Source organism: Coptis chinensis, chromosome 6 (genome assembly GCF_015680905.1).
Source record: "Coptis chinensis isolate HL-2020 chromosome 6, ASM1568090v1, whole genome shotgun sequence".
NCBI classification, from domain to species: Eukaryota; Viridiplantae; Streptophyta; class Magnoliopsida; order Ranunculales; family Ranunculaceae; genus Coptis; species Coptis chinensis.
The window spans coordinates 93,808,377-93,825,798 of NC_141461.1; the positions used below are offsets into that span (position 1 = coordinate 93,808,377).

General features: G+C 36.1%; 2 protein-coding genes, 1 long non-coding RNA gene and 1 pseudogene across 4 annotated transcripts; all 4 read right to left on the bottom strand.

Annotated features, from left to right (window-relative positions):
• Positions 1–8,457: 8,457 nt before the first annotated feature.
• On the bottom strand, positions 8,458–9,724 carry LOC147495560 (uncharacterized). The gene is made up of 3 exons (XR_015200425.1): positions 9,509–9,724; positions 8,814–8,886; positions 8,458–8,728 (listed from the first exon to the last, which is right to left on the bottom strand). It is a non-coding gene; the product is annotated as an uncharacterized LOC147495560 (long non-coding RNA).
• Positions 9,725–10,843: 1,119 nt separating this feature from the next.
• LOC147495561 (expansin-A12-like) lies at positions 10,844–12,057 on the bottom strand (the record flags this gene model as incomplete). Its single annotated transcript, XM_086568413.1, is given in 4 exon segments — positions 10,844–11,157; positions 11,159–11,263; positions 11,504–11,813; positions 11,913–12,057. Coding segments are annotated over 4 exon segments (741 nt in total), but the record flags the coding sequence as incomplete, so codon positions are not given.
• A 1,042-nt stretch (positions 12,058–13,099) lies between these two features.
• Positions 13,100–16,022, bottom strand: LOC147495562 (glycerol kinase-like; annotated as a pseudogene). The gene is made up of 4 exons (XR_015197576.1): positions 15,384–16,022; positions 15,085–15,306; positions 13,766–14,733; positions 13,100–13,441 (listed from the first exon to the last, which is right to left on the bottom strand). The product of XR_015197576.1 is annotated as a glycerol kinase-like (transcript).
• Positions 16,023–16,221: 199 nt separating this feature from the next.
• Positions 16,222–16,839, bottom strand: LOC147495563 (uncharacterized). Its single transcript, XM_086568414.1, has one exon. It carries the CDS (start codon positions 16,837–16,839, stop codon positions 16,222–16,224), a length of 618 nt encoding a protein of 205 aa, XP_086424540.1.
• Between the last annotated feature and the right edge of the window lie 583 nt (positions 16,840–17,422).

Below are 17,422 nucleotides of genomic sequence, written 5' to 3' on the forward strand. Positions count from 1 at the left end.
GTACTCTTCAATGGATGACGTGTTTTGATCTGAAGACAATGTTGTTTTTATCTTCACAGAGAATGAAATATTTGATTGCAAGTTGCAACTGTAACCTTGTGCAATATTTTGACAATGTAGTCTCGATTTGCGACAATTTATTTTATTGGTTGATTAAAAGAGGCAAGCATCTCTTAGTTTAAGTTGTAATTAACATTTTGCACTACTACATTGTTGATGATTAACGCCCAAATTTCTGTGAGATATGGCTTTGAATACAACCGATCATTAAATTTGTTGTCACTAAAGAGAAAAAAAATATATATATACTTTGTGAACCCATCAATCAATTGAGTTTACACAAACAATTATGGGTTTGTTGGTTTAGTTGTGTTTTGTGGACATTGCACCTTTTAAAGCTAAGGTTAGAAATTGTGATTTGGTTCGGAAGTATAGAAAATTTTGTTATGTATAGAACAGAAAAGTTGACTTCTGTATATGAGAAATCCAATTTGAAAATCAAAGAATTCATTAGCAGTCCTTAAGAGAGGAGAAAGATTGGGAGAGGTGAAATATACATCTTCAATCCTTATTTGGATGAAGTTTGTTTGTAATTTGATTTGATCCTTTCAAAATTGGTTTTTGGTAAAGGAACAATTACAGATAGAAGGCAAAGAATGAAGAAGACCTCGTACCAAAGCATAGTGTCTTGATGTTTGGCTTGGCTTGAGCTAAGCTAAAAGCAAGAGTTACCTATTTTTTGACTTGCCAAATTAGTAATTTGTCAGCTGTTAGATGTGTATGATCGTGTGGTTGGTCCGTGAGTGAATTTAAGTGTCAAAGTTATATGTCCCTAGAACCCCTCCCAAATTGGGAAATTTAAATAAGAGAAAATTGACAATTCGAAACTATTATAAATTAAAAAGGATGACTCCAGTACTAGTCAGTATTATTGACATCATTGCATCATTACGACAACTTACTGGACACCTACGACAATAAATCTTTATGTTCGCTAACAATGACGATCATATCAGTTCATTGTCGTTTTTCATTAATAGATTGTCGTGTACTATGTATTATTATTTTTGGTTGTCATGTGTGCATTCTTAGTTGCCAAAGTAGTTCATTAAAGAACTTTAATATCAAATCAAAAATAAAATTGGAATACACCAACTTGCCCTTAATTCTTACATACCCACAACTTTAAGGCTAACCCACAGGGTCGATATTCAACCACGAAACGCAATTCGACAATGTAGTAGTGCAAAACCGCAATGTACAAAGTACAACATATTTGATGTCAAGTAAAGTGAAGCCATTGCAAGCTGACCAGTGTACTCCTCAAAAAGCTCACTCCTAAAAAACACCACAAAAATCACTGCTGGGTCAATAATAGTATCACTGAAAAATATAAGGCAATGAGAAACATAATCATGAGATGGATAACACTAAAATACATATTAGCCTCTATATATTTCACATACACAATACCACAGTTATGGTCAAATTCAATAAATCTTATTTATCATATGGACATTTATTAGAAAGAACTTGCGATGAAATTCCTGATTTCCCATAAGCATCATAGGTCTGCCGTTGTGTTGGATCACTTAGTACTTGGTAGGCCTCCCCCAAAACCTGAAATCATCCACAAACAAAATATCCACATTACACCAATATACAAGTAATTATATTTCTTGTCTCTGTAGGCAAAAATAAATCATCAGGAATGTACCCACACACAAAACTTACAACTCAAGATATATAAAAAAAAAAAAAAAACTTACAACTCAATCCAATATGTGAAGCAACTTGTTTAATAAAGAAGTACTTGTTCAACATCATCATAAGTACTTGATATGCTTGTAAGCTTCCATTATTGCCACTACTATGTGAAGCAACTATTAAAACATGTGCAATAAATAAGCTCACTAGTCACTACCTCCCTGATTTCACTATAAGATATGATTCAAACTACATAATTCCATTTTGTCTCTACTAGAGCTCAATTCTGCATATTGTCTCTCGTAAACACATTGTGTCCTTTTGATATTGCAAGTACAGTCCGTATAGAATTTTACAGGTTGGTACATGCTTGGTAAGTCTTGTTGGAATCTCGAATCCTTTATAACAAAATCATGTCAATGCAAATTAGCTAGAGTAACTTAGATTTTCCTTCCCATCCAAATTTTACGCTAACTACATATTCAAAACACACATGGAGACCAATAATCACACGGTACCGGGTGCTTGCCACATGTAGCACAACATAAGTCCTAACAGGGGGAGACAAAATGATTTCAGGAGAAATTTAGCATTAAGTAAAATATTAACGTTACTGAACTGTAGGAGGGGGGGATAAATCTTGATGATTCAAAATATGGGGGGTTTAGTATTTTCTCATCATTAAACTATGAGATCCTTGCCCCTGTCAATAAGTTAAGATATGGATAAAATTAGTGCAAATACATAAATACATTGCCTTAAATCCTAAATTACATTGTCGAAATAGCAGAACAAGTAACAGTTGCAAAGAATATCTATTGCAAATAAACTGTCGTAAGTCTAGACTACATTGTCAAAATACTGTAAACGGTTACAATTACAAACAACGACGATGACAATCATCAGTACATTGTTGTTTTTTATTAACAGAATGTCGTTTACCATGTATTATTCTTTTTGGTTGTCATGAGTGCATTCTTAGTTTCCAAAGTACTTCATTAAAGAACTTTAACATCAAATCAAACCCAAAATTAAAATACACCAACTTGCCCTTAATTCTTACAAACCCGCAACTTTTACCCACCACATTTAAAGTCAATATTCAAAACTACGAAGCTCAATTCGACAATGTAGTAGTGCAAAACCCCAATGTACAAATGTAGTACAACACAAGTCCTAACAAGTACCAACTACATTACTTTTTCACACGTACTAAGAAAATTTTATAAAAAAAAACTATATACAACACTATCTTCTCAATACTCAATAAACATATAACATTACACTTGCCGCATGGTCCCAAACTATACACCACTCACCAATTATCTTAGTAGAGCTTACTTTGAATAAGTGGTTAATTATATTTAAAAGGAAACATTATTATATACTTGAGGACCTAAGCAAACATATACTTGATCTTGAAATATTATTATTCAGTTGAACAGATTTGGTGAAGCCAAAAGTGACAATGTAAAGAATGTATTGTGTATCTCCTTAAGGCTTAGACAATGTAATTTGGAAAAGGAAGACTAGACATCTAATGGTTCAAGAAGCTCAAGTATGTTGGACATAAACAAAATACATGCCAATGCACCACAAATATTAAAGGAATAAAGACGGAAATTTCATTGACCATTTATCGACCGAGTCTAACATGAAAATAACAGCATCAACAACTTAATACAATAGACCAACTCAAAGAACAATAGTGCCATATATAAAGTACACTAAAAGTGACTCTAACCCGACTGTATCCTTAGAGAAAGGTCAGCACAATCCCACCATGAGTAGCATACACCAGTGAATTCCATGCACCTGCTTGAGTAGCAGCTTGGTTCTGTTCAAAAACTGCAGTTGACACCAATAGTAATAGCTTGGCTTTTAGTTTAGACATTTAGTCAAAGAGGACAGACCATATGAAACCAAAGATACCCAGTATAGAAAAATATAAGACAACACATGAAATCAATGGTCACCGGTATATATTCCAGGGTCCACAAGCATGTGCAACAGTAGAACAAAAAGATCACAAAGAATCCCATGGTTGATATGCACAAATTGTTGCATTTGATTTGAAAAAATAATAATTAAATAAATTCATGCCTTATAAGAAATAGAGTTGGTAAAGCATACCACATTTGAAAAAACAGAACAAGGGAAATAATTTGGTCTAAACCCTCCCAACAACTAACCGATAAAAGTAACATGGTTTGGTCAGAACCTTCCTAAACAAACATTCTTTAATTGCAAAAACTAGACATTTCTGGACCGTTAGATATTTTTCAAAAATGGACAACAATTTTTATCTAAGTTAGAAGATATCAAACGAGTTGAATTTTTGTTGAGATGTTCTTTATGGTTAGTAGATCATATGTACAAAAAATTAGGTTTTAAATTATTTTGTAGGTGAAGTTGTGGTTGTTTTATATTTGGTCCTTATTTAGTTGGGGGTCATATTCAACACAATACGTAACTATAACATTTTTGACAACCAAAATACCCGACCCTTCTCATTCAATATGAGACAGACCCAAAATACCCAATTTAAAAATCCTAAAAATTTGATAATTCAAACAACCAAACTAAAACTAAAAAACCATAGTACAATAGTAAAACAGATAAATTGTTACTTAATCCTATATTTTAAGGGAGACAATAAGAGAGACAAACCTGTTTTTGTTGTTATTTCCTACCGACCAAAATTCACCGAAAAAGATTGTGCTATTTCAACGAAATACAATACACCAAGAAAGCAAAGGGAAATTAGTATGTAACGTGAGATATAATTGGGAGAGAGAATAAGGAGTTGAGAGAGTGGAGCATACAAATAAAAAACGATGAGATACAGAAATACTAAATTAAAGACCAACGTCTGTGGGTCTTGCTGCAGTGGAAACTGGGAAAAAAGGGGGCAGGATAAATGAGAGGGAAAATTAAGCAGGAATGGGTTGGCCTTGACTTGACATGATCATCGGGAATCGGAATTTCACTATAGTCATTTCATAACATAGAGTAGAGAGATCTTTTGTGGATTCCGTAGATACAATCTGAGAGAAAGGGCAGTTTTGTACTTGCATTGGAATAGTAAAAGTCAGCGAAACCCACTTTGACACTGTGCACGTCCTAAAAGAGATTAAAATCTTCTGACCCGAGTGAACTGGTGGTTTTGGCAATAATAAATAGTCAACATCCAATTATTTAATTTTTTGTACATATAATCATCAATATTGTTATTGCTGTTGTACTATTATTCTTGCTACGGTTAGCATTCCAAATCTGAATTTGTTGAGCGAGGAAATTAATGACGTCAATGTCCTTTCAAACCAAATATGGGAAGAAAATGATTTTATTCTATTTGTCTATTGGTTAGAATTACTGCTATATTCACTTGTTCTATTTCTCTACTCATCTAATTTAAGAGTGTGATTGGCCCCTCTTCTCATTCTAATTTTACATACAATAGTCAATAGGACTATAGGAGTGTCTTATTTGCCTAGAGGCAAAAATTGATGAATCTCTTTTCTTTTCTGTTTTTTGAAAAGATGCTGGGAATAGGCAGATCCTCACCAGTATTACTTTCTAAAATAAGTTAAAGTTACATCCTCCATTAGAATACTCAGATGTTGTTTATACTTGAAGTGTAATCCAAAACTCTTAGGTCAATAGAATCTTCCAGCTCATCTACTAGGATTTCAACATAATGTTTCATATCTCTAATGATCAATTTACTGATGACACTAGTTGAATTAGAGACATTTTTAAATCTTCTTCCATTACGCTCTTTCCAGATATGGCCAATAGTAGCACAAATGAAGACTTTGAAGATCTCAAATTTACTAGAGTTTTCCCAAACCAGATTCATGATGAAACACCATCAAATAAATCTTTTTCTTGTGTTGTGCTCCCTATTGTTTTGGGTTTATGACTGTAATGCTAACCCATAGAACAATAGAACAATCTGTAGACCTATAACGTTGGCTATCCGTTGTATGGCAATTTGCTCCTAATAGTTAACCCTTTTGTCACTATACAGTGGGATCGTGTTATCTTAATGCATGTATGTTTGGAGGTGACCATTATACATCAGGTAACCAGCCACGATGACAAGCTGACTTTCTTTTCTATTTTACCTAACAGGGGGAAAAGAAAAATACATACTCATTGGATATTTGGATTATATATATACAGTCCTTCTCTTAAAAGTAGCTACTTAAGTTAACTTTAAAATAAATACGTAAGTAAAACTCCACCTACAAAATAAATTTAAAACTATTTTTTTGTGGATATGATATACTCAATATTAAGATCATCTCTACAAAATTTCAGCTCATTTGGAAACCTCTAACATTGGCAAAAAACAATTACAAAAATTCAATATTTTTAGACTGTTAGATTTCTTTTTAAAGATGACAACATTTTTTATCTATGTTAAAGGTTTCCAAATTAGCTGAAATTTTGGAAAGATAATCATTATGATGATTACTTCATACCCACAAAAAATTAGGTTTGAATTCATTTTGTAGATGAAGTTTTACGTACATACTTATTTTAAGTTAACTTAAGTAGCTAGTTTTTAGAGAAGGAATGTACACTAGCTACTTAAGTTAACTTAAAATAAGTATGTACGTAAAACTTCATCTACAAAATGAATTCAAACCTAATTTTTTGTGGTTGTGAAACACTTATCATAAAGATCATCCCCACAAAATTTTAGTTCATTTGGAAACCTCTAACATAGATAAAAATTGTTGTCATCTTTAAAAAGAAATCTAACGGTCTAAAAATGTTGAGTTTTTGCAATAATTTTTTGCTAATGTTAGAGGTTTCCAAATTAGCTGAAATTTTATGGATATGATCTTTACAGTGAGTATATCATATCCACAAAACATTGGGGTTGAATTCATTTTATAGGTAAAGTTTACCTACGTACTTATTTTAAGTTAACTTAAGTAGCTAGTTTTTAGAGAATGATTATATATATATATATAGCCCGGCTCCTAAAAGGACCTTAAATAAGTACCAAATCTAAAACACCCACAACTTCACCTACAAAATTATTTAAACTCTAATCTTTTGTGCATATGATCTGCTAACTATAAAGAACATCTCTACAAAAATTCAACTCGTTTGACAATTTTTAACCCATATATATATATATATATACAACCCCGCTCACAGACGGACATCAGTAAAATAGACTTGACGTAAATATTGAAATATCGCGACATATACTCTCAATAAACTTTAGTGCGCGGTCCCTCAAAACCCAAAATCTCTCTCTCTCTCTCTCTCTCTCTCTCTCTCTCTCTCTTCCATATCTTTCGTGAGAATACTCCTCTCTCTCCCCTCTCTTCTCTTTTGAGCTCTTTTTTCTAATTAAAATTCATGCCACTCAATATTTTGTAGATAGAATTTGGAATATGATTCTTCTTTCACTTGTATGACTACCAATATTTATGAAACAAGGCTGCAAATTCGTGTGAAGAAAGAAGAGTCAATCAATTGGGGTACTGCTTATGGTGCTGCTCGTGGGATCTGTATAGCTCGAAATGGGTTTAGCGTAGCAACGGTTTTTGCAATCGGTGCTGGGGTTCTTGTTGATTGAAACATGATCAAAGTGTATACTTTTTCTTAAAGGAAGTAATTCACTTTTCCATTGATATGATACCCAGACAGGGACACTGTATACAATGGGCCATACATATAAGAAAACAATTGGAGTAGATTATCTGAGAAAGGGAACACCTAAACTTCGACACCGTACCACTTGCGTGCATTTGCTGTTTTGTCATTCTTGTTTTGTTTTTGCATTTTTTTCCTTGAAGTTCCTGCATAAGAGAACCTTGCACCCATTGGGTTCAGAACAAAGGCGGGAATCTAGTTCCAAGAGTTGCCACATTCTCTTGCAATGGATGCATCCCAGGGACTCTCAACTTGCAACCAACAAAGTGATTACATGCTGCAAAGTTGGTATGGCCAGACTCTCAACTGGCATCACTAGGAGTTGTTTCTATGGAGACAGTTGGTAGCCCGTTTGCCCCAATGATGTATGAAGCAATTGGCCTGTATGAAAGACGTGTGGTTCGCCCTCTTCTTAGTCATCGATTGGGATCGATAGTTGGTGTAGCGAATGCGTGAGGATTTATCAGAGTTCTGTAAAGGCTTCAAACTTGGTGACAGACTCTTGCAGCCATGAATGGTGAATGTGTCTGCGAAACCAAGTCCAAGACGGGCAAAGTGTATTTGTGATTGGGAGGTGGGAGAGCGTATTTGTTTTTCTACCATATGGTTATTAATTTTATTTGTTTTGTTGAATCTGGATATTGGCACCTCTGTATTAACAAATTAACTTGGTACATTGTTGCAAGGTACATATATTAGTGCATATTTGCTTTTGCAGGTTGATGGTATTAAGACTCTAAGAGAGCCTTCATGTGTACGCTACAAGCAACAATTTTCAGTAATGATGGCTAGAAGTTTCTGTTAAGGTTTGGAAGAAGTATAAGTTTGAAGTTCATATATAACAATAACCCATAAACAAGTTCATAACTTGTGTTTGAAGTTCAAAAACAATAACCTGCTAAGGTTTGGAAGAACATGTTAGAAGTTCAAAATACATCCAGCAATAACCCATTAATCCTGAAAGACCTAGCGCCATATGATAAATGGCATGCACATGCACAACCAATGAATCTGGAACAAGTTTGGAAATTCATAAACAAAATCTCGCACTTCTATAGAAATGTCATTGTTCACCATAAATGTAAGCACCAGATACCAAGTCTGACATAGGAAAAAACTCTCGTCAACTATATATGCTTACAATACCTCTATTTGATCTAACTAGAGCTAACTAATTGTAGGAATTCATAAAAACTTAAGCACTAGATAGTCTAGTACAATTGTAGGAATTCATAAAAACTTAAGCACTAGCTAGCTTGTTTCTTCAAATTGCAGTAACCTTTGAAATGCAACCTTTAGAATCCAATTATGTGGAACTCTCTTTAATCAAGCGACATTCCTACAACAAAAACATATGAATATTCAAAGCTTTGAAAATACAATAAACATACATACAAATAAATAATTAAAAATGCATATTTTACCAGAAGATGGACAAGAATCATCATCTGTTAGGGGACCAAGTGCTCGACCAATCAGATAATATGGTCCACCACCCTAGAAGATACAAAAGGAAAAATCTGGTAAGAAAGGAATCAACGTCTATGCAAGACCCAAAAGAATGACCAGAACACTCAGAGGTGCAAGGAGGAAATTCTATTCATTGTTGTTTCTCCAAGATTCTTTTCCTTATACATTACATAAAAAGGCCTGAAGAGAACATCCACCATCCACCTGTCTCTCCAATGTTTTACTCCTTATACATACAACTCAACAAATCCACGAAAATTTTCTATCAGAGAAGAAAAAAATTAAACATTCTCCTTCAAAACTTTTCTTATTGTGTGTCCAAGTCTTTCGTCCTCAACATACAGACATAAGTCATAGATATCCTCCTTATATTGTTTCTACAGGTGTCTAATTTGTACACAGAAAGTCTTAATCCGTTACAAGTTACAACACAGGGAAGTATACTTTGGTGATTTCTAATTGTGCCTCATTACAACAGAATTTTACATAATTCAGTTACAATACTCCTTTCATACTAACACGAACTTGAGCAATAATAACTTATTCAAAAAAAAAGTGGGCAAACAATAATCAATAAAATGATAAAAGACATACAAAGTGCTAAAGATAATATGGATATTGATGTTAGGAAAAAAAACATTCAACTTACGTGTAATCTAGATTCGCAAAGCTTGTGTAAAGCCAGCAGCGTTTTTTGTTTAGACTTATAAGATGAGAAAGAGAGAAAAGAGAAACCCTTTGATAGAGAAAGAGAGTACCATGAGGGAGAGAGTCGCGGTAATATTGAGAGAGAATAGGCCGGAAAGAGAGTTACGAATGAAGATATGGGAGAGAGAATAGGAGAGAGGGAATATGATTTAGGTTGGGTTTTCTAAAACCCTTCGTGAATATATTTCGTGAAATTTCACTTTTTAGTTAAGTCCGTTTTATGGATGTCCGTTTGTGAGTGGGGCTATAGCCCCGCTCTTAAGCGGACTCAACTTAAAATATCCCAAATACGAAATATACTCACGGAGGGTTTTCTCATGACTCGATCCTTCTCTCTCCAAAGTCCAAACTTACCGTGACTGTCTCCCTCCCTCCTGGTACTCTCTTTCTCTCAAGTGAATGCTCAAGTGATGGTTCTGACCATATGAACCGCTGACCACCAGTATGAAACCTGAAGTGAAGAAGTGTTAATTATTTCCATGTGTTAGGCCACTGTGTATGGTTTCAGTTTTTGAGATTTTCATTGTCGTCAGTGAAAGAGAAAATGTAGTTCAAATTGGAAAAACTCAGGAAAGCTCTTACTTTCTGCAATGATTTACCATGGTTTTTTCACTGTGGCTCTACTCTACTATATATGATGATGATGTTATTGTCGTAGGTTGATATTGTCCATATCTCAAATGCAATCTGTTTCTTTTCGCCGAGTATATCTCAAATAATGCCATCAGTGCCTTGCTTTCTATCACTAAGTTGGTCTTGTACTCAAGTCTCTGAGATGTGGAATCATATATACCAAAATAGATGGAAGTCATGGAACAACAAAACATGATTAATTCTTGAAATTACTACGACGATTTTGGAAGAATAGAGATGAACATGGATCCTTTTTTGGATCAGAAGAACATTTTCTTTTGTAGTTCGTTCTACTTAAACTTTGAAGCCATTTCTTTCTAGTAACACCTTATGCGGTTATGCCTTTTGTTGGGAAAATAGTTCCCGCCCTTCCTATCTAATTTTATCTCTAGTTTTGCACATCTTGGTGCTTCATTTCTCAATGATATCTCAAGTAACTGGATGCACAGAAAATTATTTCTTTTGCTTAAAAAAATTAACAATCTTTCCAAGCATTAACTAAGGCAAAATTGTTTGGCGTATGGTAGTGTAAAAACACAAAAGAGATCCTCCTGACTTTATTTGATCACTAATTAAAATTACATAAAAATTTCTCTGTTTTCTTAAGCTACTGGAACAATTGAATAAATTAAAATAATGAACAAAGAATTGATGCTGAGACTACATGTATGCGTGAGATCACAATCTGTAAATGAACTCTTTACAGTCAAGTAAGTAAAAGACTAAAAGAATGAAATAATGATTCTTCATTTTAATCATCCTATTGTTCTTCCTTCCTAGTAAGTGAACTGATGTTGGGAAGCAAATGTTTGTCCAAACATCCATGTCGAAGGGACGACATTGGGAAAAACTAGCGTTTTTCCATTAACTAAGGTAAGTCTGAAAGACAACTTCTGGTTTCTAGCATCAATGCTACTTTGCCAGTTTGCTCCCCAGTTTCTATGCATGGGTACCCATTGCCTTCACGTCACCACTACCGCCTATATTTGTTATCATTACCATGTTGAAATTTGATTGCCCCTTCAATGTGAATCTTACTCCACCCCTTCTTTTGCATGGCACCCTGCAAATACCAATAATTGCAATCGAAACTGATATGTCAAATGCCCAGTAGGTAGATTAAACTGATTATATCATGTGATATAGATAGGTAGCATCCCGTTGAATTAGTTGAGGAGCTAGGGATGTATAGATTAAAGGAATCGCCTAATACTAGGCCTTGTGATGAATATGCTGTAATTTTTTATCAAGAACATAGAACTACAAATTTGTAATATTGCTGCATGTTATGATAGTCTAATACCTTCTATAGAGAACAGGAATAATGCCTTCATTGCCTTGGCGAGCAATGTGAAAGAAAGTAGGTATGGACATATCAAAATGTTGACGAGGGGAATTACACCATCCACCATTGTTGTTTGGTGGACAAAAGTTGGTGGCTGTGATAGTCACAACCCCACGTCGGAGACACCATTTGGGGTCAAGCCTTGCACTACACCTGAGCTCACAGCATGCACCACAGGCCTCACCACCTCTGAAGAGTGCATTACTTAATGTTGTTGTATTTGTGCCAAATCCAGCTTGAAATGTGTTTTCATAGCCACAAGCACCCCCTGTAGTTGAAGAAAAATAGTTCCAAGCTAGTTATCCTTTCGAAACATGTACGCTACCAAATTAAAATGTAACTCACTGAAAGAAAGAAATGTACGTACCAAGGGTCGTGGGATTTTGAGAGGCACCGTAAAAAGTTGTGTGGCCATCAAACCAACCATGAAGACAAGAAAAAGCACCAAATTGAACTTTTTCCTTGCTTGTAACCAGGGCCGGCTCAACCCAAAGTGTGGCATAAGGCGGATTTCATATATGGAGGCCTTTTTTCTCAAAAATTTAATAAAAAAAATTAGTATATAAGTTGTAAGAAACTAAGAATTGAGGCCTATTTTCGGAAGTTTGCTTTCCCACGTATTCTGTGTGGAGGCCTATTTTTAAGGAAGGGATTTACATGTTTAGAGTCTTAGTTTTAGAAATTTATTTTGGGTTTTATGATATAATCGAAATTAAAATCTATTTTTAAGGTAAACTTTGGGATTTCCCAACAAATCAGGCAATTTACGAGGCCTTTTTCAAAGTGAGGCCTTAGGCGGTTGATTTTTTTCCATAAAAGACAAGCCGGCACTGGACTGAAGCTTCTGCTGACATTCTTTCCATCTTGCCTGTAGCTCCCAAATGATGTCTGAAAAATGCCACTGCTGCCAAAGAATCAGATTCCACCCAAATCTTTAACCAACCTCTCACCATAGCCGCTTCCACTCCTAAAACAATTGCGCACAGGGGTTTTGCTAAGATATGCCACAGGGGATTCAATTCTACGAACTGTAAATTTGGAGGTAGGCTTCGGGGCATTGCAGAAAGTGAAAGCTTGTCAAGTAAAGGACAAAAATTAGATTTCATGGCGCTTATTATACGTAGAGCTCGCAAGCATATATAAATGGAGCTTTCTTAACGAGTCCCGTCCGAGAATTGAACTTGTTGCATGCCTGTGGTATTACTAACATGTTACTTACTACGTTTATGTGAAGGTAACCTGATCGACGAGTTTGAAGGCACATGGAAGGATCAAAATAAATGACGCGTCGATGAATGATCAGAAGAGTTGCACTTACAGAGGATTTTTTTTGAGTAGGCTCTTTGTTAACCCCTATCCAATTCATTTCTCTCTCAATTACCACAAAACAGTCTACACCTTGAATGCTACTGTATCATCCAAGAAATGATTTACAGATTTGAGGAATTATGAAAGAAACATTCTTCATATGCAATCAGCAGTTCATTCTTTTAACAAAACTGAATAACACAAAAAGTATAGTTGACATCTAATAAGAGAGACGAGAGCATAAAATCTACAGAAGCACCAACCTTTTTATTATATGGCGTTGCACGGTTTAGAATGGGAAAATATGTAAAAGACAGCACACAGAAAGTGGGTGGACAACAGTCAAAGGGAAAGATCGGCCAAACCAAATGTCCTTGGAACAACCTTGCACCAAGACTCCACTCTATTCTTCCTCTTTACATCATCTAATTTGGGTAGGAAAGTGGTGTCTCCCTTCAGCTTCCCTTCGCTGGAGAAAATATCCTTTTCTGTCCAGACTCCAACAGCCAGTCCAGCAGCATAAGCTGCACCAAGGGCTGTTGTTTCAATGTCGGCTGGTCTCACGACAGGACTTCCCAACAAATCTGCCTGTAAGAGGAATGTAAAATGGAATCAATTTATGATCAACATTAAGCTACTGATCTGCACATGAGCAACAGCATTGAGAAACTTAACAAACGAAATAGGCACTTGAGTTCAATAATCCCGCAGATGTAATTCATAAAACACTGAACAAGACTAGTATAGGATGTATAAAAATACTATAATCTAAAACAGTAAGAGATTTGTTTGTGCTCGTTCTAGCAAATTGCTTATAAGTTGTAAGATGGTGTGCTAGTAAACACTAACAAGTTCAAAACTATGAAAAGCTGCTACTAAATTGAAAAAATCACTTGTATAAAGAACTCAAACCTGAATCTGCATCAAAAGGTTGTTAACAGTTGCTCCACCATCCACTCTAAGCAAGAACTCTCCCTTCTCATTTTTGACTTCTCCTTTCTCCCCTGCATCCTTGTGCATTGACTTCAACACATCATTCACCTGAAAACATATACTCTCAAGCACAGACCTTGGCTATGTGTGAATTGTTGGTGAACCTAGAAATTCCCATTAACGACCCACGCGCGTCATCACGCCACCACGGTGACAACAGTCCACTGAAAGCTGGAACAAAATACAATCCACCTGTATTGTCTACTTTCTTAGCTAACCCTTCAACATCAGCAGCAGTCTTAATTATGCCAAGGCTGTCCCTAAGCCACTGAACTGCAGCTCCAGCAATAGCTATAGAACCTTCCAAAGCATAATTAGTTGGAGCATTTGGTCCAAGCTTGTAAGCAAGTGTGCTCAGTAGACCATGCGACGAGTTGATCACCTCTTCACCAGTGTTTAGCAATATAAATGCGCCAGTGCCGTATGTGCTCTTTGCTTCTCCTTTTTTACATGCCTGCCCCACCATTGCAGCATGTTGATCACCAAGACATCCTGCAATTGGGATATCAACAAGTGGCCAGTTACTCGTGACTTTACCGATGATTTCTGAATTACTAACGATCTTAGGCAGAATCTCAATAGGAATTCCTAGAGTCTGTAAAGTCGGTAAATCCCAATCCAAGGTCTTGAGATTCATGAGCATTGTCCGAGAGGCATTGGAAACATCAGTTACATGTAACCCACCATCACAACCTCCAGTAAGATTCCAAATCAACCAAGTGTCAATGGTTCCAAACAAAGCATCCCCTGTTTCTACTGCTGACTTGACTTCTGCCACTTTTTCTAACAACCAGAGAAGCTTGAGTGCACTGAAGTAGGTACTAATTGGTAGACCGCAAGTCTCCACAAAATGGGTTCTCCCACCTGGTAATTCACTCTCTAATCTCCTACAACACATTAAGAAAACCAAGTCAAGGATTATAACTTCTCAACTAATCAAAATATAACAAAAACCCACATCTTAAATGAGCTTATTAGATATGCAATGGGGTTTTCCTTCTCCAAATTACCAAATAACAAAACCCAACTCCTAATATGAAACTCCAAGTAATGGGTTGTGTTAATTATAAACAATCATTTAAGCATAAGCAATTCAAGGCATCAAAGCATCAATTCATACAATGAAACCAATTTGTCTATGGTCATCTTAAATCTGTAATTTCTGTAAATAAGAAAAGTTCAAATTCTGATCTAATCTTAAATTCATAAACAAAAAAAGTACAGAAAGAAAATGAGACCTGCAGACAGAAGTAGTTCTACCATCCATCCAAACAATGGCATTGTAGAGAGGAGAACCAGTAGATTTACTCCAAACAACAGTGGTCTCTCTTTGGTTAGTTAGACCAATAGCTTTAATCCCTTTAGCCACCTTATACCCATCTCCAGTTGCCTTCTCAACTGCTCTCTCCATGCACACTCTTACACTCTCCAATATCTCCATTGGATCATGTTCTACCCATCTGATCAAACAAGAAACAACAAATAAAAAAAAAAAAAGAAATAAATAAGTTCTGATGTTATGTTAAACTAAGCTTACCCTGCCTCTGGATAAATTTGAGTGAACTCAACTTGGTAAGTCGCAATAGCCTTAGCCAGTCGATCATAGATTATAAATCGTGTACTAGTTGTACCTTGATCAAGAGACCCAATAAAAACTTCTTCAGTAGACATGTTTACACTTCTCTCTTTCATCTAAAAAATGTCAAACAGAGTATATGGTGTGTTTGTAATGAGAGACTGAGAACAGTGTTTGCTATTTATATGGAAGACAAGAGAACTGGAACGTTGGAGTTGTCAACATGGACTTATCCTCAAAAGTTGACAAATAAATGCACTCATAATCAGGTGGCATCCGTTGAATTTGAGGCTATGCATTTAGCTGTCTTTGTCTGCAACTAGAATCAAATAACGGGCGCATATGGACACCACAATCTTATTCGTGATTTCATATTTTCTAGTCAACCAAAACAGACTACCATTGGTGTAGTGGTGACTTCGGATCGGATCGGATCGACCTTGATATTTTTCCAAATATTTTCGAACCCAATATTCGAGCCTAGTACTGCAACAATAGAAACCTAATCCAAATAGACTACCTTAATCAGACAATCTCTCTGATTAACATAATACATAGCCTCTTTTCTTTTTTGATATTTTTCTTCTTATATTTTCTATCTCTCTGTTTGCTTTTATACCAGTTTTTCTACATCAGATCCTTATGGTGCTCTATACTACCTACACGTGGCTCTTACTAACAACTCTTGGCCACTCCATACCTAATATAAGTAAAATACTAAAGTACCTATAAACTAAAGAGATCTCCAAGTCTGTCCTAATAGGACATGACAATGCCTTCCCCTTTAAAATCCTTGTCCTCAAAGATTGAAATGAGGGTAATGAGCAGTAATGCTCGACCAGTCTTCCCATGTAGAGTCTTCAGGTACTGTGTTAGACCATTGAACAAGCACCTGTGTCACTGCTTTGTTGTTCCGAGGGACAATTCTTCTTGCCAGAATAGCTACTGGTTCCACTAAAAACTGGCCTTCTTGGTCCACCAATGGTAGTTGAGGTACTGGTGTTATTGTAATCCCTAACTTCGGTTTCAGCTGTGAAACATGGAACACTGGATGGATTTTGGAGCCGATTGGTAGTTGTAACTTGTATGCGACCACCCCAATTCGAGCTAGGACTTGAAAAGGACCATAGAACTTGGCGGATAACTTCAAGTTTTTGCGGAGAGCTACGGATGTTTGTCGGTATGGTTGGAGCTTCAAGTATACCCAATCACCAACGACAAATGACCTCTCTGTTCTTTTCTTGTCGGCATAGAATTTCATCCGCTCTTGGGCCTTGTACAGATCATCTTTAATCACTTCAACCATGGCCTGTCTTTCTTTCAAATAATCATCCACTGCTGCTATGGAATGAGTGACATTAGCTGGGATAGCCAAATGGGGTGGAGAGTAGCCATACAAGGCAGTAAATGGAGCCATTTTAAGGCTGGTGTGGTAGTTAGTATTAAACCACCACTCAGCAAGTGGCAACCACTTGACCCAACTCTGAGGTTTGTGTCCTGTCATGCATCTCAAGTAGGTCTCGAGGCAAACATTAGTTCTCTCCGTTTGTCCATCTGTTTGGGGATGATAAGAGGTGCTTAGGTGGAGTTCAGTTCCAAGTGCTTTGAAGAGATTCTGCCAGAAATAGCTGATAAAGATTTTGTCTCAGTCTGATGTAATGGATTGGGGAAGGCCATGCAACTTGTATATGTTGTCCATGAAGACCTTGACAACTGTAGTAGCTGTGTATGGGTGACTAAGGCTAATGAAGTGACTATATTGGGTTCTTTACCTTCAGCTTTGGGTAGTCCTTCTATGAAGTCCATGCTGATGTGTTGCCAGGCATGATGTGGTACAGGTAGTGGTTGCAGTAAACCATGCCAGCTGGAAAAATGTGTTCTCCCTTGCATCTTTGACAAACATCACATGTACTAATAGTGCCTAAGACCTCCTTCTTCATGCCAGGCCAATAGAAATGTGATTTTGCTCTGAGGTAACTATCTTGAATACCTGAGTAACC

Coding starts and splice junctions, on each gene's coding strand:
- LOC147495563 (XM_086568414.1), bottom strand. CDS start 16,839: ATGGCTCCATTTACTGCCTTGTATGGCTACTCTCCACCCCATTTGGCT.